This window comes from Chelonoidis abingdonii, chromosome 2 (assembly GCF_003597395.2).
Source record: "Chelonoidis abingdonii isolate Lonesome George chromosome 2, CheloAbing_2.0, whole genome shotgun sequence".
In the NCBI taxonomy this organism is placed as follows: Eukaryota; Metazoa; Chordata; order Testudines; family Testudinidae; genus Chelonoidis; species Chelonoidis abingdonii.
In genome coordinates this window covers 265,845,623-265,869,955 of record NC_133770.1, presented here as the reverse complement: position 1 = coordinate 265,869,955, position 24,333 = coordinate 265,845,623, and the positions used below count along the sequence as shown (strand labels likewise).

At 39.6% G+C, this 24,333-nt stretch overlaps 1 protein-coding gene across 22 annotated transcripts in view; it reads right to left on the bottom strand.

Annotated features, from left to right (window-relative positions):
* Positions 1-24,333, bottom strand: part of RIMS2 (regulating synaptic membrane exocytosis 2) — an 848,125-nt gene that overhangs the window by 410,305 nt on the left and 413,487 nt on the right. For all 22 annotated transcript variants that reach the window (XM_075063174.1, XM_075063172.1, XM_075063173.1 and 19 more), the window contains one exon: positions 1,637-2,562. In XM_075063174.1, coding sequence (XP_074919275.1) covers positions 1,637-2,562 — 926 coding nt within the window. The remainder of the gene's footprint in view (positions 1-1,636; positions 2,563-24,333) is intronic.

The following is a 24,333-nucleotide window of genomic DNA, read 5'->3' as shown; positions in this document are numbered from 1 at the left end:
TACCAACACAGAAAATGTATGAAGTTAAGTGATATAAATATTAGCTTGATTCTTCTCTTACACTAGTTTTATATTTGTGTATTATATTGGTTTCTGTGGAGTGCCTTCTATTTACACCAATGTATGTGAGAGGATTATTAGGCCCTCTTTCTACCAAAGAAAAAACATCTGCCAGTTTTGGTGGGGATATCAAAAACAATCTGTGGGGAAAAAAATGGTAATTTTTTATGCTGGACAATATTTAGCACAGGGTTTCTCAAACACCCAAAATCCCACCCAGAGCCCACACCCCATACTCTCTCCCACACCCCAACCCCCTGCCCCAGCCCTGAGCCCCCTCCCACACTCCGAGCCCCTTGGCCCCAGTCCAGAGCCCACACCCCCAGCTGGAGCCCTCACCCCTCTGTACCTCAACCCCCTACCCCAGCCCAGATCCCCCTCCTGCACCCCAAACCCCTCATCCCGAGCCCCAGCCCTGAGCCCATACCCACAACTGAAGCCCTCACCCCTCTGTACCTCAGCCCCTTGCCGCAGCCCAGATCCCCCTTCCGCATCCCAAACCCCTCATCCCCAGCCCCAGCCCTGAGCCCACACCCCCATCTGGAGCCCTCAACCCCCCACACCCCAACCTCTGGCCCCAGCCCGGAGCCCCCTCCCACACTCCAAAACCAGCCCAGTGAAAATGAGCGAGTCAGCAACGGTGGGGGGGCAGTGAGTGGGGGCAGGGCCTTTGAGAAGGGGCTGGGCAGGGATGGAGCCTCAGGAAAGGGAAGTCGCAGGGGTGTTCAGTTTTCCGCAATCAGAAAGTTGGCAACCGTAAGCACTACTGAGACTCCCAGTCCAGTTTTGCTATTCTGATTTTTCATCTGCTTTTTACAGCAGCATATTCAAACCATTTTAGTCTGTAATGGGGAAGAAATGTTATTTTGTAACATTAGATAAATAGAGCCATTTTTGCATGTGCCTAACAAACAGACAAATTGACTTCCTGATACACAGGTCAGATAAGCATTTCTGCTACAGGAACATAAAATTTGTGTGTATGTCTTCTCTGAAGCACAATCCATACTAACCACTAACCTTCACCTCCTCGCCACTCAGCTATGTAGATTCACATATTTAACAAACAGGGGTCATATTGTTCCCTTTCTTTCATCTACACAACCACACTGATATCACTTAGCTTTCACAAGTGTAACTGAAGGAAGTATTTGGTCCTAAATGTTTTATTGTTTCAGCTAACATCCTTAAAAATGTAGCCTTTTGACAGGTTTGTGATTTCATCCAATCATTTGACCAAGAAAATCTTATGTGACAACACAACACAGATACTTGAAAGAGTTAACTGAAAGATTCAACAGGCACAGTTGTCCCTGTCAAAAATGAGTAGCATATTCAAATGAATTTATAAACTGTAATGTTCTTCTCCATGTTACCCTTACTGCAATTTGTCTTTAAACATATTTCAAAATAAAAAAACAAAGCAAAAAAACCCCACCATGTGAAACTGAAAACCACTTGGGAACAGCTATAGATCACATGATTCAATCAAGTATATTAAATAAGATAAAATACAATGGAATAAACAATGATCCATATTAAATATTGAAATAGTAAAAAAAAAATTAAGTATTACCTTTTTCACTAACACTTTCACTTTCAATCTCTACATCATCACAGCTCGTATATTCTGGAGTAGAAGCCAATTCTTCTTCTGAGCTGCTCAATGAAACCTGACGCATTTTACCTCCCTTTTTTGTTTTGTGTGGCTTTGGTGGTGGAGGTCTGACTGATTCAGACTGATCTGAGCTGAGTGAATCATTCCTTAACATGGTTTCCATTTTTTCACGTTTTGTTTTCCGTACAGCAGAACTGGGATCCAAATGGTGCTGTTTCCTTAATGAATCAGTGCGCCTCATGTCTGGCCTATCGAGAGGAATTGGACTCCTCCTAGATGTTGGAGGGCTATGATTCGTTGTCCTCTGACGGTTGGGACTTGGTCCCTGAGCCTCTCGAGTTCTTTCCACAGAATATGAACGTTGGTTTTCCATGGCAGCTCTGCGCTCAGATATAGATCTTTGCCTTGACGGTCGTTCCATCCTCAGCATAGATATCCGGGACTCCTCCAGTTCAGTGTTAGCCAACGAGACATCACTGTGTCTTCGTTCATGGCGTGCTCGGGATACTTCAGCATGGATACGCATTTGTTCCTCATATGGTTGTGGTTTGACAGGATAACGAGCCAAATTAGGATCACTTCTGTATCGTGCCTGGTACTCCTCTTCTCGCCTCTGCCTCTCATATTCCTCTCTGTTCTGCACCTGATCTTCCTCTACAGAATACTCTTTGGAACGTCTGTGACTTCTTCTGTTAGAATCTCTGTAGTCACCAAGTTCAGGTTCTTCATAGAGCTGAGACCCACGCTGTGATCGCCTATCTATATAATCTGATGGTGACCTTGGCATTGCACTGTCTGATGTAGCATACTGTGAATATTCGTCTCTCTCGTCCCTTTGGTCATATCTTCTATTCTGATCTCTCGATACTGATGGGCTTCTTTTCCTAAGTAAACAAAGACAAACGACAGGTAAGAAAATTCTGTTGATACTTCCAATATCATAAATATATCTGTTACTTTAAATGGATTTAGAAGGTACTGTAGTCAGCAGATTCAAACACAATCATTCCACTGATTTCTTTTCTGATTGCAAGTATGCTTGTACCTCTTTTATTTACTTTTATTTTTTGAAGAAACTTAATGAGAGTATGCCATGTTGTGTATTTATTGAAGGTTCATAATTCACTGAAGCCAAAAATGTTACAAAGAAAAATGTTAATGTCGTAATAATTAAACATTTTAAAAATAGAATGTAAGTACTTACATCACTTCTATAGCATAACCATCTTACAAACTTCTATATTTCCTGGTGTAAATTTCAAGCCAATGAGATTTCACACCTGCCTCAGTAATTTGTTCTAGTGTTCAACTACTCTTACAGTTAGGATTTCTTCTAATAGTTAACCTAAATCTCCCTTTCTGAAATTTAAGCTCATTACTTCTTGTTCTGTCCTCAGGGGTAAAGAAGAACAATTTATCACCCTCCTCTGTATAGCAACCTTTTATGTACCTGAAGACTGTTTTGTCCCCACTCAGTCTTCTCTTCTCCAGTCTAAAGAAATTCATTTTTTCCCAATCTTTCCTTGTAGACCATGTTTTCTAGACCTTTAATCATTTTTGTTGCTCTCTTCTGGAGTTTCTCCAATTTATCCACAACTTTACTGAAGAGTGGTGCCCATAACTGGACATAATACTCCAACTGAGGCCTTATAAGTGCTGAGTTGCATGGAAGAATTACTTCTTGTGTCTTACTTATGCTACTCCTGCTAATACATCCCAGAATTATGTTTGCTTTTTTTGCAACAGTATTATGTTGTTGACCCATACTTAGTTTGTGATCCACTCTAATCCCCACATCCTTTTCTGCAATAGTCCTTCCTACATGATCATTTCCTGTTTCATATTTGTACAATTATTCCTTTCCTACTACAGTATTTTTTATTTTTCCTTAGTGAACTTCATCCTATTTATTTCAGACCATTTCTCCAGTATGTCAGGATAATTTTGAATTTTAATCCTGTCTTTCAAAGTGCTTGCAATCCCTCCTAGCTTGATATTGTCTGAAAACTTTACAAGTATACTCTCTAGGCCATTATCCAAATCATTTATGAAAATATTGAATAGAATCAGACCCAGAACTGATCCCTAAAGGACCCAGTTATGCCCTTCCAGCTTGATTGTGATCAATTGATAACTACTCTCTGAGTGTGGTTTTCCAGCCGGTTGTGCACCCACTTTATAGTAGGTTCATCTAGGCTATATTTATCTAGTTTATGAGAAGGTTGTGAGAGGTAGTATCAAAAGCCTTACTAAAGTCAAGATATACCATATCTATCAATTCTCCGCTATCCACAAGGCTTGTTACCCTGTCAAAGAAGGATATTAGGTTGGCTTGACATGATTTGTTCTTGACAAATCCATGTTGACTCTTATTTATTACCTTATTTTCTTCTAGGTGCTTACAAATTGATTGTTTGCATATTCACTCCATTATCTTTCTGGGTGCCAAAGTCAAGCTGACTGGTCCATAATTCCCTGGGTTGTCCTAATTCTCCCTTTTAAAGATAGGTACTATATTTGCCCTTTTCCAGTCCCTACTTATGTCTCCCGTCCTCCATAAGTTCTCAAAGATAACTGCTAATGCTTAGGGATCTCATCAGCAAGTTCTTTAAGTATTCTGGGATGTATTTCATCAAGCCCTGCCAACTTGAAGACATTTAACTTGTCCTAGAAATTCTTAACTTGTTCCTTCCCTATTTTAGCTTCAGATCCTACCCCATTTACACTGATGTTCTCTATGTTAGTCATCCGATCAATGCTAATTTTTTAGGTGAAAATGAAACAAAAAAAGGCATTTAAAACTTTGGTCATCACTGTGTTTTCTGTTACTGTCTTTCCGTCTTCATTTAGTAATGGGCCTACCCTGTCCCTGGTCTTCCTCTTGCTTCCCATGTATTCATAAAATGCTTTTTATGTCCCTAACTAGTTTAATCTCATTTTGTGCTTTGGCCTTTTAAATTTTATCCTGACGTGCACGGTGTTATTTTTTTATATTCATCCTTTCTAATTTGAACTAGTTTACATTTCTTGTATGATTCTTTTCTGAGTTTCAGGTCATTGAGGATCTCTGGGTTAAGCCAGGGCAGCCTCTTACTATACTTCCTATCTTTCCTATTCATAGGCATAGTTTGCTCTTGTGCCCTTAAAAATGTTGCTCTAAAAAAATTATCAATTCTCCTGAACTCTTTTTTTCCCTTGGACTTGCTTCCCAGGGGATCTTTCCTACCAACTCTTTGAATTTGCTAAAGCCTGCATTCTTGAAGTCCATTGTCTTTATTTTGCTGTTTTCCCTCCTACCATTCATAATCTTTGACCCCTTCTTGGTCTCACAGTGAACCCACACAGGTGCCTAGCCCTGTGACTTCACCTCTCTCAGGGTGGAATCACACCTTATCTCTCTAATATCCTGGGACCAATATGGCTACACCACCACCTTATATATCTGTTGTTATTTTTAGATTACAAGCTAATTCCCACTGATCATTATCAGCTTCCATCTAATCCATTCTTCGCTGTTAACTACTTTTAAGGTGTCTTATAAAAATCCTTCATTTTGCTCCCCCACAAGATGCATTAATCATTACTGCTGTGCTTACAGAAGTACACTGGCACATTGAAAGCTAATATGGCCTTGAGAATGTGTCAATAATTCTGATGTGCAACATCCAACTATCAGGTCAAAAAGGCAATCTTTGTGGTAATTTTTCTGAAAATTAACACATGTTTTGAAAAGGTCACCATCTGATTGTAAAGTGAGCACAGGGAGCTTGATTTCTGCTCCTTTTAATTAATAAAAATAAACAAACATATATATAGTATTTTTCAACTTCCAAGTACTTCACAAATATTATATTTAAACATGTATGTGAGGCACATCACATAAATATTATCCCAATTTTCCAGATGTGAAAGCTGAAACAGATTAAAGATGAACTGTAAAGAAAAAAATCCTAACAACCTTCACATATGTTTGCTATTAATTCACACTAACATGTTTTTAAAGCTTTCCCTTTTTTTCTGCCAGATCTAAGACATTTAACTGTGCGTCTCATCCTTACCTTCATATCGGGGGAAAACTTGTTTACAGTAATGTAGTGACATCACTAGTACCATAGAAATTCAAAAAGCTCAGCTGTAATCTGACCTCCATCTGCTCAAACAGTCAATTTACTTGATTCCCTTCCCCACACCATACTGGAAAAGTTAGAAGATAAGTACTTAACGCAAAGTATAGAAAGAATAATTTTCCCCACCCCACCCCACTCCCGCCTTCTCTGATGGCAATTATTTCAGTGGATGGAGCCTAAGCCTGATGAGACTCTCATTCATGTGGAAAATCCACGTTTGTATTTTGTTTTTAAATCAGTTCAAGAGTTTTGTGAAGAAACAAAATAGGCTAAGTTTCCATTAAATTTAAAAAAGTGACTACACTCAAAAATCCCTTGCAATTCACCAATACTGCAGTATAAAGGACATCGATATCACATTCAGAAATTGTGCTCAGCACTTTCTGGCTCCCAGTTGTGTGTTCAGACCATCATACAGCTCAATTCATTGGTTATCATCTTATTTTGTATTACATACACTACAGGAAGTGTTGAAAAAATTATGCTTGTAACCCATGTAAAAATAACAGTTGGGCACTACATTTATCTACACAGGCTTACAGTTTTCACACAGGTGAGATGTTATTGCATAGCTAAACATAAAAAGAAATACTTGGTTTAGCCTGGACCATAGTCATCTATTCACAAATACAATAATTAATTGCCTAGTTGCATAGTCTAGTTATGATTTACCAAAAAGTTTGCTCTTCATTTCCTACAAACCAAATTACTGAGAAACAAATATAATTTTAATAATCAATGTAAAAATGTTTGCATCATACATAATGTAACAGAATTAGAAAGATGATGGATTTACCTTGTTAGGGGTTTTGTGTGTATATTTATTGTTGTGAAAAAGATTCTTTTTTCTAGATTTTCAAAGATATAAATATTTCAGTGTTATAGATCTGACAAATTATGCTTAGTATCTATAAAGAATTAAAAGGAATTTCTTGGGAAAGATTATTTCTGTTCCCAGCATTAGAAAAACTAGGTTTCCTTTTAATCACAGGTGCCATTGTTTTGGTAAAGAGAAAAAGCCATTTCAACACTGTATAAATGAGCATGCAACCAGGGGAGAACATTTATAATAATGAGCACTGATGAATATGCAATATGTACAAAACAAATTTACTTACGTTTTCAAAATATATCTTCCATACACAAATGAGTTACTTTGAAGTAATATGAAAACTGTACCTGCTCAATATGCTTTTATCATTAGCATTGTGAACCTCAAGAGATCAAAAATTAAGTAAGCACCTCAAAAACTGTAAGATTTTTTTTAAATTGTGGTTTTAGTTGGTCTTTTTTACTTTTTAACTCCCCTCTATTCCTCTATCAACATGGGTGATAATTTCAGTTTGAAAAGTCAGCCTTTAATGCACACAAAAATGTACACCTCTCCTTGGCTGCCCAGATGGCGACATCATTTATCTTATCCTCATCCCTAAGATAGGAAATGGATGACAGTTTCCCTATTACCATTTTAACTCAGCAGCAATCTTCTCTGCTTCCTACTGTCCAAAGACTTCTCTAGCTGGGATCAAGGAATACCACTTCTCTGGTCACCCCTTCTCATGCCTTCTACTGCCTTTCTGTGTTATAAGGCCATACATGAAGGCAGGGCTCAGTGGCAGAGCAGGTCTGTGTCCTTAGTCACGAGGCTCATACAGATTTCTGGCATTGTGCACAGCCCTGGAAACTGTGGTATTGCAAAAGTTTCTCCTTCAGGCAATAAACTCCCATGACTCACAATCAGTTTGTGAGAACTGGCAACACTGCCTTCCGCTGGCTGCTCAGAGGGATTCTCCTTGCCCACCACTACCATCAGGCTGAGGGAACTGCCATTCTGTGCCCTCCGTCTCCCACCCCCATCATTGCACCCTCTCAGCTTCCCTCCTGCCCCCACATTCCTCTGCACCCCATTCTCCTGCAACCCCTAAATCTTCCTCTTGCTCCCCCCAGTGCCCTGCTCCTCCTCAAAATCCTCATCTGCCTTTCACAATGTCCTACTACCTGCTGCTCCCCACTAGGGTTGCCAATTTTGGTTGGATGTATTCCTGGAAGTTTAAAGATTATGACATGTGATGAAAGATTAATCTTTAATTCCTGGAGATTCCAGGACAATCCTGAAGAGTTGGCAATCCTAACACAGTCCCTGTGTCCTGTTCAGTCTCTCGAACCATAGAATGGCACCATTTTGCTTATGGGCATGCTTCAGTCTCACTGAAAACAGGAGGCGGCAGCCAACTTTATTAAGGACAGCCTCACTTCCACATTCAGTTACAGTAAAACCTGCCTTAGTAACAACCTCTGAAAAGAAACTACCTGTCCCAAATGACTACTTAAAAAGGCCATAGAACTTTTCCCCCTAATTTAACTGTGAAGAAATTGTGAAGAGCAACCACCTATCATTTATGACCAGAGACCACATTTTCTTACTCTCTTCAGAGCTGGGCAGAGCCAGCAGCTGCCGCTCTCCAGCCACCCAGCTCTGAAGGCAGCTCCACCAGCAGCAGCAGCATGGAAGTAAGGGTGACAATACTATACCTTTTAAGAGAGACATCCTCTTACCAGTGACTGCTTCTGCTAACTCCCATGAGTGATCACTCTTGGCAGGTTTTATTGTAGGGTGTAGGGAAATGGTGGCCATCTTGCAGGCTTCAGCGCCATGGACATCATAGGAGATGGTGGCCATGAATAGGGGAAAAAAATTTCACTAGAATCGTGACAAAAATCACAAAAGTTGGCACTATTGTAATCCTCAGAGTGACAAACTAGACACTTTAGAAGCAATGCATGCATCTAGTTCCCTCCAGTTTCCCCTGGAAATCTACAAGGAAAGCTGTACAAGATACAGGGTATTATGCAACTACTTGTAAGAGACTACCCCAGAACATCTCCAAATATATGGAGCAAATTTTGCTCCTCCTTTATGAGATGATCACTTTTACTTGGTTACCAATATTTTGGTTCCTTTGAGAGATTGCTTAAGAATGGTTCCAATGCATATAGGTTTTAAGGAACACATTTTAAAGGTATCTAGGTGCTTAAAGATAAAGACAGGCACCTGGTGGGATTTTCAGAAATGCGTAGGTTCCAACCTCCAGTAAGTTGTAAAGAAGTAGTTGAGAAACCATCCTTTAGAGATGTGCAAAAAAAAAAGTGCCTGGACTTGAGCTGGAGAGATTCAGGACCTTGCATGTTTGGATCCTGAAAGGATGCATACGACATTTGGGCCCAAGTGCCGAAGTGCTAATCAGTGGCACTTGCACGTGTATGCGCAGTACATCCGTATCAGGAAAGAGAAGCAGGGTAGGCCATCCTACTGCCCACTCATGTTTAGCCCTGCTGGCCCTCTGTCAACATGGGGGTGGCAGGGTTAAAACTGAGTGAGTGGTATTGCAACATGGTACACATGGGGTTGCAGCACTGCTCAGATTTGGCTTTGCATCATGTCAGAGTGGCTGCGGGGCCAAACCTGAGCAGTGCTGCAATCCCGGTGAACCAGGTTGTAATGCCACTACGTTTTGGCCCCACACTGCCCCCCCACATCTTGATGGAGAGCTAGTGAGGCCTAACTTGAGTGGTCAGTGGATTAACTCTAGGACAGCTCTTGCACCAGGGCTACCCCAAGGGCACTTGGCCAGACTCGCCCCACTTCCAGCAGCCTGTGTCACCTATCACAGATGAGGAGGGTGAGCTAGAAGGCAAGGGCTGAGCATTGCATGGACTTGGCAAGTGAGGCACTGGGGCCACTGGCTGCAGCAGGACTGACTCCACAGAAATTAATGGTCTCTTCTTGTGTTTCCCCTGATTTTAATTATCCTCCTATGTAGGGTATGGAATCCTCAAGTGCAAATGAGAGTAGAAGCTGAATGCTCAAAACACTACAGATTTTGGACCTAAAGAGAGAGAATCCTGCAGAGTGCAGGAGATCAGGCTGAAATATCCAGGGGCTTTTCTGTGCTTCTACAATAAGATTCTTTTATCAAAATATTTCCTTGTATTTTCTTTTCCATAGTAATGAATCCAGCCAAATTTTAGTTGTTTTGTAAGTGTTACAAATTCTGTATCTGCATTAATTTCAGTCATTTTCTCATTCTTTGTACATGTTCCTGACGCAGTATTGCTGAATCATATTCTACATAAGCAACCATTTGCAAACATTTCAAAAACAGATATTGCTCCAGCTTATTGAGAATATTAACCTCTTCCTGTAAAAATGATTTAAACTACCAGTACTTTCACTTTCACCCCAGACCTCCCTTTTTCCAATTCTTACATACTGTACAGTGCTATATTGCATGGAATCTTTCCTATATCTGTGTTTTTTATTTGGTTTCTCATTCCACTGGGAAATGGGACACATACAGCTGACCCTGTGTTTTTTGTGCTGAGTCAATTCAGCAGCCTACAGTGATACACAACAAATATATTCATTTTACAGGCTACTTTAACTAATAGTCCTTTGAATAGACAGTGCTGCAGTTGGTCCAGCATTGAATTGTGTAAGCAAATCACTAAATAAAATTTATCTGAAATATCACTTAATTTCTCAATCCTTACAAATCACATTTTATAACAATACCTTGCACCAATGTAATGCTTTCTATCTAAGAATTTTGAGGCAATACTGAGTTAAGTCTGCAATGAAGGTTATAAAATTTACTGAAGCATGAAAAAAATCACACTGCAGTTGCTGATCTGTGTTAGCTTTAACTGGAATAGAGAAAAACACTCACTATGGGCTCAATCTGGTATCAACAGAGTGAAGGGACATTTGTGGTAACAAAATCATTAACATAATGACATTTATCACCGATAACCTCATTTTGAACAGAATGCAATTGCAGAGATATACAAAACAACCTGGACTTTCATTGTGAAATAATATACACCTTATAAAAAAATGCAGCATCCAATACATGTTTATTCCACAATACCACTGATTCTAGGATAATTTAACTTGTGTAGGAAACTGGCTAAACTGAGAAAGAGAAGCTTTGTGCAACCAAAATAATAAAATATTCTGCCATTTTAAGTTAAAGAACCAAAATGACTTTAGACACTCCTTTGTTTGTCTGCAAGCTTCTAATCTATGATTCCTTTGTTTAAAAACCACAATTTTCAAGTACAAAAATAATATTTTTCTTTATTTCATCAAGAGCATTGCATGTGGGAAAATGATACTGATAATGAAAGCTGTAATCATTTTATTATGACTGATATTTACAACAAATATTATTAATGTTTAACTATTTAACTTAGAGAAATATAAACAGAATTAGCCTCAACAAATGAGCAGAATTACTTTTATAGTTATGAAACATGAAGTTTATAAAATGTCCTGTTTGAAGATCATGTAATAATTTTGACCTGTAGCCCCAAAGTATATACTTGGTTTTATTTGAAAGTTCACTAATTTACCATGATTTAGAAAGAAACTGGAAACAATACACACATACACACACATTTGTGAATTCACTGTAGCAAATAACTATGAACATAATAACAGACAAATTAATAGTTTAGATACTTCGATCTCATAGTCTTTTTAGTCAGCTTCACAGATGAACAGCTACCCCTCATAAGACAGGTAAAATATTCCAGAACTTTTCTTTGGTTTCTAGTTATTTGTGAAAATTTTCAAAGTTACTGATTTCTATGTTTTATAGCTCTATGAACTGTAGTTGACCTGCTTTTTCCAGAAAACAATTTATTTAACATTGAATATAATACTAAAATGCTAAATTCCTTTACTAAATTAACTAGTCACAATGCACATTGAAATTATTAGGTTCAATCCTGCTCCGATTGCAATCAGTGGGAGAAGAATGAGGCCTTCTACCAATTAAAATACACTACTAAAATAAAAGACGAGCTAAATAGTAATTGAGTGCTCAATGTAAAGGACATCACATGAATAAAAAGGAAGGATGTCCACAAACTATGTACTGAATTATTAAGAAATGGCAATTGAGATACAGAAAAACACTAATATTAATAGTAGAATTCCAAAAGTTTGCATAAACTGAAATTAAAACAAATAAAAGGAAATTCTATAAGCTGCGGATAATGTCATTCAAGTTAAAATACTGAATTAAAAAATCAGCAAGGGTATGAGACCTTGCTAAAGACACACGGCTATACTCCTGTGCCTAATGCTCAGTACATTATCTTCCAATCCCTGAAATAAATCTTTTGTTTAAAATAAGAAATATTTTCCTAATTTCCCCCAAAAGGACAACAAATACTGAGCATAATACATTGTTTTCACAAAGCATATTCAGCACCTTTCTTCCTGGCATTACCTTCTGATCAGCCACTGCACATCTGGGAAGTAGGAAGCATCATGATCATGAGAATACATCAGTTTCTGTGCTGACTAGCACTTTCATTTAATCCTTCTAGCTTCAGTGTAATCATATGAACAGTCTCTTAATTAGTAGATACAACTTGCTGGATATTTCTTTACAATCCTTTTCCCTCCAAAATACAATTACAAGACATAAGGCATCTAGAAAAAGGTAGAGTGTATAAAACAAAACTAATACTAATAATTCAAGAGAGTTGACCCAGTGGGGAAGCTGTTGAGAGTATGAGAGGAGGGCTATAGTCTAATACTGTTATCATGTGCTGTATATAGCTGGAGGTCAAGTAAGAATTTACCCTATAAGGAGGATTATGGTACTTAGCTGATTAGTGCCTTGCTACAGTAGTACTGCCTGCAAAATGTACACTCCAGGTGGAGGCATTTTTTAAAAACTATTCTTACAACTGCCTAATTCTAGTATTTGTATTTAATGGTACATCTGTTCAACCTCTCTTATTGTGTTATGATATTTCTCAGATAATAAATAGATAATATTTATTATTTTAAAATATTTGTAGGACAAATTTTGAAATACTTTTTGAAAACTTAGGTTAAAACCAGCTACAGGATCTACTTTAGTTTCATGTGCTGAACGTATTATACAACTGAAAATACTCACTTTACATTACTTTTTGCTATATTCACCCATTTGAAAAATGTATGTTAGTATTTCTTTCTAGCAACTGGCAGGCATCAGAACATACCTTCAAAAGCAGATGAGAATGTGACAAGAATATAAAGCAAACACATGGCTACCCTCGTTTGTATTAAAATAAAGAGTTCTGCAGTACTTTCTGAACAAGTACTCTGACCCATACCAATTTCTTCTTATTATTTCATAATTAAGGCTCCCTCTGTCTACTAAACACAGACTCAATCTTTAATAGAATTTGTGGATTGAAAGCACCACCTCGCAGTTTAAACGTGATTTAGAAAATATACTAGCCATGACAATGTGATATCTCATGGGAAAACTCAGATTCAGAAACAACTTAGACTCTCCCCACCTTGGATGAGAGAGTGGTGAGGACAAGGAGCATGAAGAGATGACATTCTCATGGCTCAGTTTGGTTCTCAGATATAATGGGAAATATATCATCATATATATTGCAGCTAATTTTCAACCCGAAAGGTAAAAAGTGTTTAGTTAGCTTACTACCAGAACCATTTAGCATGTAGATTTTTCTCAACATTTTGAAGCATTTTAATTTTGGTGAAGAGGGCAACTGTCCCTCTAAAGCAGTGTTTCCCAAACTTGGGATGCCGCTTGTGTAGGGAAAGCCCCTGGCGGGCTGGGCTGGTTTGTTTACCTGCCCTGTCCACAAGTCTGGCCGATCACGGCTCCCACTGGGCGCGGTTCACTGCTCCAGGCCAATAGGAGCTGCTGGAAGCGGCGGTCTGTATGTCCCTCGGCCTATGCCACTTCCAGCAGCTCCCATTGGCCCGGAGCAGTGAACCGCGGCCATTGGGAGCCGTGATCGGCCAAACTTGTGGACAGAGCAGGTAAACAAACCAGCCCAGCCCACCAGGGGCTTTCCCTACATAAGCGGCACCCCAAGTTTGGGAAACGCTGCTCTAAATAAATAATCCATTGTTGCAAGAAAGTTTTCACAGTTAAAAAACTGACAAGCCAAAACAAAAATGTAAAGAACTACTTCCACAATCGTAAATCAAATGATGTCTAATAAGCTAAGATACCTCTTATTAGGATATGATTCTCCTCTCAGTTGAACCATAGTCAACTTTGCTTCACAGTACTCTAAACCCAGACTTTTCACAAGATAAGACACATAACCAAAAGGTGCAGCTACATATGACAGTATGATGTGAACACAACTAAGAAAAGTTGAAGTGGGTTTGTGTTTATAATAGGAACAGTTAAGAATGAAAGAATGAGTAATGCCACAAGTACACTATTCAGAGCATAAAGGGAGCTGAATTATTGCATGTATAAAACCATGAGCGAAGGAGAATGTGTAATCTGATGTTTTGGTGGGGGGGGGGGTTCAACATTCCTCAACCCAGCCTAAACTAAACAGGATTGACCTGGATCTTATAGAGTAGGAGTACAGAATACACATTTTGTAAACTTGTTTGTACATATGAGTAATTATAAATAGCATGCACAATACATAAAAATTAATTCCATCTTCACAACCCTGTCACAAACATATATTATCTGACAGACTGGATTTTTCACAATCAACCAAAGTCAGGATATGCAGGATGAGCTTGTGGCTAAATCCCAAGAATGGGTATTAGAATATCTGGGATCTATTCTTTGTTCTCAGTCATTTCTTCTATGAACTAAGGCAAAATACTGAAAGCCCTCTGTGTCTCAATTTATCCATCTGTAAAGTAGAGCTCATGCTTGATCTACCTTGCTCAGAGCTGTTCTTAGGCGCAATTTATTAATATTTGTAAGGGCTTTCAGAGTCTTGGATGAAAGGCATTATGGAAATAAAAAGTAGTTTTTATTATTATAATTTGTTATGGTGCAAGATTTACATCTGCTATTCAGTAAATTGACAGGAGTACTAGCAAGATGAACAATACTAAAGAAGGAAAGTAGAAGACAAGTTGAACTGTGGATATTGAAAGATGCACAGTAAGAGGAGGAGGAAGTAGACAGTACATTTCCAATCCAGATTCCCAGCTATTTGAATTTGATATTCTAATTCTAATGTCATGTTTTGGATGAAAAATAGTGGGGGAATTTGAGGCATCACCACTGCGTGATTTGTGCCTATCTGAAGGATGCAAGTTGGCCCGTTCAGCTGCTGATTGTGTAGGAACTGTTGGGGGACAAAGAGTGGGACACTTGAGTATTTATTTATACTCTAGAAATGTTCTCAGAACTAATCAAAGAAGATAGCCGAGGCCATCCAGAAGCCCAAATGCCAGCTGATGGAAAAACATGGCTTACAATTGTTCAGCGGTGTGCCTTACACAACACCAAATTACCAAATGAAAGTGGAGTAGAATGTGTAGAACTACTGGCCATAATTCAGTCTCCCAGTAGAAAGTGAGCCATCAGTTAACAGAAAATGATGCATTCTGATAAGGAAAGAGATGTGTTAAAACACTTTGTGAAGATGCTGCTAACAGCTTTTAAAATACTAGCAGTACTACATCAGCACAACTACTAGCGTATTTCTGGAAGGTGTAATCATTTAGAAGAAGTTAGAGTCACTATATACATTGTTACCCTAGGCATCAAGAAAGGCTAAATGTATATTTCATGGAAGCAGTTTTCAAGTATGAGAGTCTCTGAGTGTTTCATTAGACAAGGAGTTCAGGTCAACTTTGAGAGAGGAGATAAAAGACCATGTGAAGTCTGGGATGTTTGAGTTGACAGAAGAAGCAGAAAGTGGGGAACAGGAATCTGTTGAAACATCCTCTTTACAGTAAAGAAAGTCTCAGGGGATTGTGCAGCCATGTTGATTTTTAATAATTTAAATGTGTTGTAAAGAATTAAAACATTCAGAATGGATAGCTTGAAAGATTTGAAGGTTGCAGCCTGCAAAGAATAATTAATGGCTACACATTTTTTTAAATGCATAACCAAGTGTACCAATGCATGACAGGTACAAGATATAGCTGAGACTTTGCTGGGAGGGGAAGAAGTATCAAATCAAATTAATTATATGTGGCCTATCAGTGGAACCAATGTTGTTTACCTTAATCATGAGGGTGATGTCTCCCCAAGCAATGGAATTAGATTACTGGTTTATTTAGCTGATATGCTGTTAATAGCATAGTCTCAAGAACGCTTATCTTTCCATTACAAAGTAGTCGGCTACTTCCTTACAGCTTTAGGGCTTGTGGTAAATCAAGAAAAATCAGTGCTGATTAGAGAGTTGGAATTTTGAAGATTAACTATCAATTTGGTTTACACAGGAACAGAATTTCCCTCAGGAAAGAGAGGAAAAATGATAGCTTTGTCAAAAAATCATGACCACAGAAACAGACACGTACTAAAAGTTAGATAAAATCTTAGGAGAGGGGCTATCATAACTATCTATATTTTGGATGACAACTTTTATTACTTGGACTGCAAGCATGTCTGCCACAGGAGAGAAATAAACAGAAAAATTGGGATCACAAGGTTAGTCTAACAGAAGTGAACTGGAGAATATCTACTGTGCTGGAGGTCATTAATGATACTTCTTCAGCTTCATTCTTTTCTGCCACTTTCACCACCCATTGTTTTGGACACAGCTTTCCAAGGATGTGTTGGAGAGCACCTCTAAATGGACAATTCAAGTAAGTTTATTGGTCTGCAGTGGAGAGAAATAGAGTATAAACTAATCAGCATTAATAACACTGGTCTACAATTTTTGAGAAGTCGTCTGCTTCAGAGATAAAATGTGGTATTTATTATGTATTTTGATGTGCTGAATTCAAATATGACAATTAAAACAACTGATTGGCTACTGTTTCTAAGATATTTAAGTTTTTACATTTTATGTCTATGTGTATTGTGTAGATAGTAGAGTTTTAATCATAAATTGTAAACCTAGGTCTTTTCATGTGTTTATGGTTGCTTTACATGATAATATTTCACCTGTCCTGTTTATGTAACACTTTAAAAATCAGCAAAAGGGTTATATAAATAAAATTTATTATGAAACAAAAGGCAAAAAACTATTATGTACATAGTTTAGTCCTATTCAGTGTCTACTCGGCGCTTCTTGGCTTGTCTCTTGTATTCATTAAATGGAGCATCTCTTGTCACTGTCCAGCAATAGTCTGCAAGCATTGATGGGCTCCATTTGCCCTGATAGCATTTCTCCATTGTTGCAATGTCCTGGTGAAATCGCTCGCCGTGCTCGTCGCTCACTGCTCTGCAGTTCGGTGGAAAAAAATCTAGATGAGAGTGCAAAAAATGTATCTTTAGTGACATGTTGCAACCAAGGCTTTTGTATGCCTTGAGGAGGTTTTCCACCAACAACCTGTAGTTGTCTGCCTTGTTGTTTCTGAGAAAATTGATTGCCACTAACTGGAAGGCTTTCCATGCCGTCTTTTCCTTGCCACGCAGTGCATGGTCAAATGCATCATCTCGAAGAAGTTCACGAATCTGAGGACCAACAAAGACACCTTCCTTTATCTTAGCTTCACTTAACCTTGGAAATTTTCCACGGAGGTACTTGAAAGCTGCTTGTGTTTTGTCAATGGCCTTGACAAAGTTCTTCATCAGACCCAGCTTGATGTGTAAGGGTGGTAACAAAATCTTCCTTGATTCAACAAGTGGTGGATGCTGAACACTTTTCCTCCCAGGCTCCAATGACTGTCGGAGTGGCCAATCTTTCTTGATGTAGTGGGAATCTCTTGCACGACTATCCCATTCGCAGAGAAAACAGCAGTACTTTGTGTATCCAGTCTGCAGACCAAGCAAGAGAGCAACAACCTTCAAATCGCCACAAAGCTGCCACTGATGTTGGTCATAGTTTATGCACCTCAAAAGTTGTTCCATGTTGTCATAGGTTTCCTTCATATGGACTGCATGACCAACTGGAATTGATGGCAAAACATTGCCATTATGCAGCAAAACAGCTTTAAGACTCGTCTTCGATGAATCAATGAACAGTCTCCACTCATCTGGATCGTGAATGATGTTGAGGGCTGCCATCACACCATCAATGTTGTTGCAGGCTACAAGATCACCTTCCATGAAGAAGAATGGGACAAGATCATTTTGACGGTCACGGAACATGGAAACTCTAACATCACCTGCCAGGAGATTCCACTGCTATAGTCTGGAGCCCAATGGCTAGACTAGAGCCAATCAACAATTTTAAGCATCATTTTCGTTCTCAGTGACCCAGAATTAGTAAAGTTTGACTACGTTTATTTCAGAAGCATTTGGCTGTAGAGCAGTGTAATTTGGAAGCCATTAGCAGCTTTCAACATTCTACAGATGATTCATATGTGGCTTCTCAAAGGCTCTAGTAGAGTATACAGACCTTATCTGAACAAGAAAGAAAAATCAAGGTCTGCACGGATGAGCAATCTATCAGTGTAAATATCCAAAGAATTATGATCAAGAATCTGTATTTGTAAGCATGGGCATATCCAAGGCAGAAAGAATGTGGTGGCAGATTATGTTAACAATTATGTTAACAATAGCTATATGTGCAAAACCATAGGTCTGAATCTAGATGTTTTCCAGAAACTGGTAGAGGTATGGGGAGAATAGGAAACAGATCTGTTTGCCAGCAAAGAGAACCAGTAATTATCTCTTTGTAACAAGGCATCTGTGGAAGGAAATATACAAAGACAATACAGACTCTCTGTTGGAGAATAGTTACCTTCCCTTCCTTCTCACTCATTTAGACTGTTACATTGAAGTAATTGAATGGGCCTCTGCTTTATCTTATATTTTTTGCTGGTTGCTTTTTCTAGTACAGTCTTACCCTTCTGCCCTGTCAGGGAGCATCTACACTAGAGATGGTACCATTAGTAAGTGAATTAGTCAGACTGCATCAGTATAAATAACAGCAGTACAGTGCCTCCAGACTAACCATCCTGTTTTGAGTGCAGTACTATCTCATGTCCACGCATAGCACTCTTGTCAAGCATCCAAGTTGTACTGCTTTCTATATACTTATCATCCAGCTCAAAGTACACTTCCTTGCAACAGTGACTTGTGGGAATTTTGAAAGCCAGTTCTAGGGAAATGTGAGAAAAGACGTCAAACTCTCATAAGTCACTAGGATATACACACAGTTTTGCAACACAATGGCAACCAACCAAAACAATCAGGTTGCTCATAGCTCAGAGGCCCCATTTTTTGCTGCAGCTCCTGAAAATTATTTACCTAGTGCTATTAAAGGCCCAGGATCATACACAATAGAGGCTCTTCCAGGTATGCAGCTGGAAAGCCAGAGACAAAGACCATCAGTAAATGGAATTTGTGCTGTAAGTCCAGTGAGGAGCTCTGCCCACTCTATTGCCTCCATGAATTACCTGAAAAGGACATTTGCTTGGTGCAATGTTGTCATAAACAGATGGTTAAGGGTTAATGTCTCTTTTACCTGTAAAGGGTTAAGAAGCTCAGTAAACCTGGCTGACACCTGACCAGAGGACCAATAGGGGGACAAGATACTTTCAAATCTTGGTGGAGGGAAGTCTTTGTTGTGCTTTTTGTTTTGTTCGTTGTTCGCTCTTGGGACTGAGAGGGACGGGACATCATTCCAGGCTCTCCCAATCTTTCTAAATCAGTCTTCATATTTCAAAATTGTAGAGTAATAGCCAGGCAAGGCAGATTAGCCTTATAGTTTGTTTTCTCAACTTGTAAAGGTTTCTTTTTGCTGGCAAGGATTTTACCTCTGTTGCTGTAACTTTGAATCTAAGGCTGGTGGGGGGGTCCCTCTGGTCTATATGAATCTGAGTACCCTGTAAAGCATTTCCATCCTGATTTTACAAGAGATAATTTTTACCTTTTCTTTCTTTAATTAAAAGTATCTTTTAAAGAACCTATTGATTTTTCTGTTTTAAGCTCAAGGGATTGGGTCTGAACTCACCAGGGATTGGTGGGGGGAAAGAAGGGAGACGGTTAATCCTCTTTGTTTTAAGATCCAAGGAGTTTTGATCTGTGTGAAGCCCTCAAGGCAACCAGGGAGGGGAAAGTCTGGGGGAAAAGAGGGGATGTGTTAATTTCTTCCTGTTTAAAGACCCAAGGGTTTGTCTGGGTTCCCCAGGGAAGGTTTTGGGGGAACAAAAAGTGTGCCAGACACTAAATTCTGGCTGGTGGCAGCATACCAGACCTAAGCTAGTAATTAAGCTTAGAAGTGTTCATGCAGGTCCCCACTTCTTGTACTCTAAAGTTCAAAGTGGGGAAAAAACCTTGACAAATGTCATTTTTGAGTCAAGACTTCAACCCCATACTCATGGGCCTTTATTGTTCTCAAGCCTTGGAAAAGTAGCAGTAGCTGCAGAAGTTCTGGATGAGGAAGGAAACCTTTATCTATATAGGGAGCTGGGCCTGAAGTTTCAGTGCCAGACTAGCAGGGATGTGAGCTCCACTCACAAGGGAAAAAGAAGTGGCAAGACAATTGTAGAAATGTGGCAGCACCTGCTGACACACGACAGTGCAATCCACATAAGGTTATCATTATATCTCCTGGTTATAGTCGACACAACATTCACGAAAGAAAGGGTAAGGTGTTTTAAAGACTGTGGAAGTCACAGAACTTGATACAAATTATGAACAGCCAGAGAGACAAACAGAGGAGCCTGATACTTTAAATGCCCCTAGCACCATGTATGTAGACCTATTCAGAAATACTATGCAGTTTATTTGTAAATGCAGGGGAATGTGAGGGGACAAAGAGAGGCACCTATAAATGTACCAGACTATAATATATTCATGGTTATTGTTATTTAGAATTGTTTTATTTGCAGGTGGCAGGATTAAACATGGATATTCAATAGTAATTTGATTATATAACAATTGCATGAGGAAGCTTATGGAGTAGTGAAGACTAAAGTAATCAGATGCTGAATATAATTTAATGAGGAGATGCTTGGGGGTTAATAAAATCTGCTTATTGACATGTTGATAAGACAAAGGCTGAGAACCAACTTTCTTTAATATAAAGTATGCAGAACATCTTCAATAAATAATAAAGTGATCAGAACAAAACAATGCAAGAAAATCACAAACAAAAACAAAACATGGTCTGCCGCTAGGGCTAGGCACCATGGGAAAGAAATGCTGTGTGGATTCCTGATTTCCATTCTCTGTACGTCTGGGGTGGAGTTCCATGATTATGCCCCTTGGGAGCAAACAGGTGAAAACCAGAGGGTGTAGTATGCACTGCTATTGGCCTGTGCCATGGTACTGAATTCAGAAGCTGACACATGCTGCATATATACATCAAGCTGTGCAGGGACAGGCTGGGGTCCTCTAGTTTGTCTTGATATCTGTATATCTTCTCTGAAGAGCTCACTGTAGAACTTCTGCTACAAAAAACACGTTTCCCTCTCATGATGATTTGCTCCATCGTGGCATCCATTGCTGTCCTCAAACCTGAATTTCTTCTGGTGTTCAAACAAAGCCTTTTGTTTCTCCTCAAACTTTTGTATCTTGCTCCCCTTCTGATAGGCTGTCACTAACCCCTTTTGTATTCTTCTTAAACTCAAGATTTTGCCCTTGTTCTCCTCTTCTTGGCATGGATATTGGTCATTCTGCCACTTGAGCTCCTGAATGCCCATTTAAATACCTGGTCTGAGATAAGCTGGCATTTCTTGACTCTAGCCATTGTTGTAGTAATGGGCTGTGAACTGAGAAAGACGAACAGGGTTAGCAAGAGGTATGAATGCACTACCCACACCTGGAATAGCAAATAATACAGTAAAATTTATTTTATGTTCACTTTTGAATTCCAACTACTTTTAGGAAGGTGGTGTGATGGAGGATTCAAGATAACAAGGGCATTATCACCTACTTTCTCTATTTCATTGTCATTAATTCCCCTTATGGAGTTTGGTGATTGGGAAGATGTGAAGTGTTAAGAGTTTGGAAATGTGGTAGTACCATGTTTACTTACTGCAGGCCAAAACAGCTTTTCTCAGATGAGTAAGGAAGGAATGACCCTCTTAGGGCTTGTCTACATTACCCGCCGGATTGATCAATCCAGTAGGGGTCCATTTATCATGTCTAGTCTAGACGCAATAAATCTACCACCGAGTGCTCTCCCATCGACTCTGGTACTCCACCAGGGCGAGAGGCACAGGCAGAGTCAACGGGAGAGCGTCAGCTGTCGACTTACCGCAGTGAAGACACCGCAGTAAGTAAATCTAAGTACGTCAACTTCAGATACGTTATTCACATAGCTTAAGTTCCATAACTTAGATCAATTCCCTCCCCCCAGCCCCGCGCAGTGTAGACCAGGCCTTAGACTGAATGGACAAAAGACGGATATGTTTTCTCTATAGCGGCTTTTAACAAGAAATGGCCTCAGGAGGTGAAGAGTCACAAGTGAATTTCAGTGGGGACATGGGGAAAGGAAATTTGATCACCCAATTTAATTGCCAAATGGGAGCTCTAATTTAACCAGAGATTACCTCTAAACACTGAGGGCACATTAGTCCATGACATTACTGTCCTAGGCCAGCAGGCTTACAGAAGGGAGCTTGGACAGATCCATGGTTCTCACCGCCCCTGTCCCTGTTTCCTCTGCTTGTTGCTAAATAGGTGGCTATTACACATGTTTCATGAGATTAACAGAACGCAGAATGAAAGGTGATTGCACTAGACAGGTGTCCTGGTCTGGTTGCTGACAGCAGCCTATGGACTGTCTCAAACAGCATAATCTACAAACCAACCTTATTGAAATAAATATATATCCTGACATTTTAAATGCTTCTGTGTTGTTCTCACTTTTACAAACACTTACATTTACCCTTTTTGTCAACATATTGAGGCTGATCATGTAGCACAACTCATCCAATCAATCTTACAAAACAAGCTGTGAATATGTGGGGGAAATGCTGCCATGTATGCTACAGTGGTGAAGTCAGTAGAGGAAGTGGATAGCATCTCCACCTTCTTGTAAGGATGCACTTGCATATTTAACAAAACAACAAAAGTGGTGACAATACAAAGCAATATATATGTGCAGAAAAAGCTGAAATCTGCAAAAACAATAAAAAGCAACATACCTCATGTAGAGAGACAGCACATCTCCTTAGTCCTCCTCTTTCCGAACTTCTCACATCCCCTTTCTGTGCCATCTACTTGAGAAGGTGTCTTGTGATCATCGCATAATCTCAGCACATACTCAATTTTGCTCCTAGCACCCAGCTGTGACATCTTCCTCCCTCCTGATCTCTCAACAACACAGTGTAGGGTGCTGTAGTGCTGTCACAATTAAATCCAGCTTCTGTGTACCATGAATCAGCTTTAAATTTTCAGAAAAGGAGAAAGCTTTCCTCCTTTCATCAGAGCATCTTTGCAGTAAAACACAGCATGAAAATCTTTATCTTCTCCTGGGACTCTTTCACAGTGGCCATGATACCCTGGGAGAGGCCAGCTTCTAAGATACTCAGTTATGAAGCGGTATATATGGGATTTTATCTCTTCACCAAGCCAGGCACATTGAGGCTTCTCCTGAGTTATGATCCAAAACCAGCATGGGAAGCTAGCACTGAAACATAGGGATTGCACAGAAGCAGAGACAATGCACACAGTGAGATTTAAGAGGCACAGTTTGTATAGTTGGAGGCTCCCAGAATACTTGATGGCAGATGATGATCAGTAGAGTACAGAAAATCAACCAGTGAGGCCACTGCAGGAGAGACTGGTGCACTGAGAGACCCATTAAACTGAAACAGCTACTATGTCAGTTGCTATACATGCTATTATTACACTAGTGCAAATTGACAATGTTGAACTACAGGGTAGTTAGCCTTGTACCACAAATGAAATCCCAACAGTCATGTGAACACTTATGCACCACTGATATTAACTTAGCATGTAGAAGCATAGTGTGTTAGGGTATGTCTACACAATGGGATTATTCTGATTTGACAGAAACCGTTTTTTTAAAACAGATTGTATAAAGTCGAGTGCACATGGCCACACTAAGCACATTAATTTGGTGGTGTGCATCCATGTACCAAGGCTAGTGTTGATTTCTGGAGCGCTGCACTGTGGGTAGCTATCCCATAGGTTTCCCATAATTCCCACAATCTCCCCCGCCCATTGGAATTCTGGATTGAGATCACAATGCATGATGGAGCAAAAACAGTGTCGCGGGTGATTCTGGGTAAATGTCGTCACTCAGTCCTTCCTCCGTGAAAGCAACAGCAGACAATCATTTCACGCCCTTTTTCTCTGGATGGCCCTGGCAGACACCATAGCATGGTAACCATGGAGCCCGTTTAGCCTTTTTTCACTGTCACCGTATGTGTACTGGATGCTGTTGACAGACGCGGTACTGCAGTGCTACACAGCAGCATCATTTTGCCTTTGCAAGTGTAGACGGTTACCAGCCCCTTTGCACATACTACTGCTTTTGAAATTGACAATTACTGTTACCAGCATATTTACCGTCTGCTGCTGGCCATGGGTTGCTTCCTGGCTGCCTCGTAGCGTCCAGCGCGGGACCCCCAATGGATAGAACTTCCTTACTGTCATTCTCTTCTTATGTTTGTCAAAAATA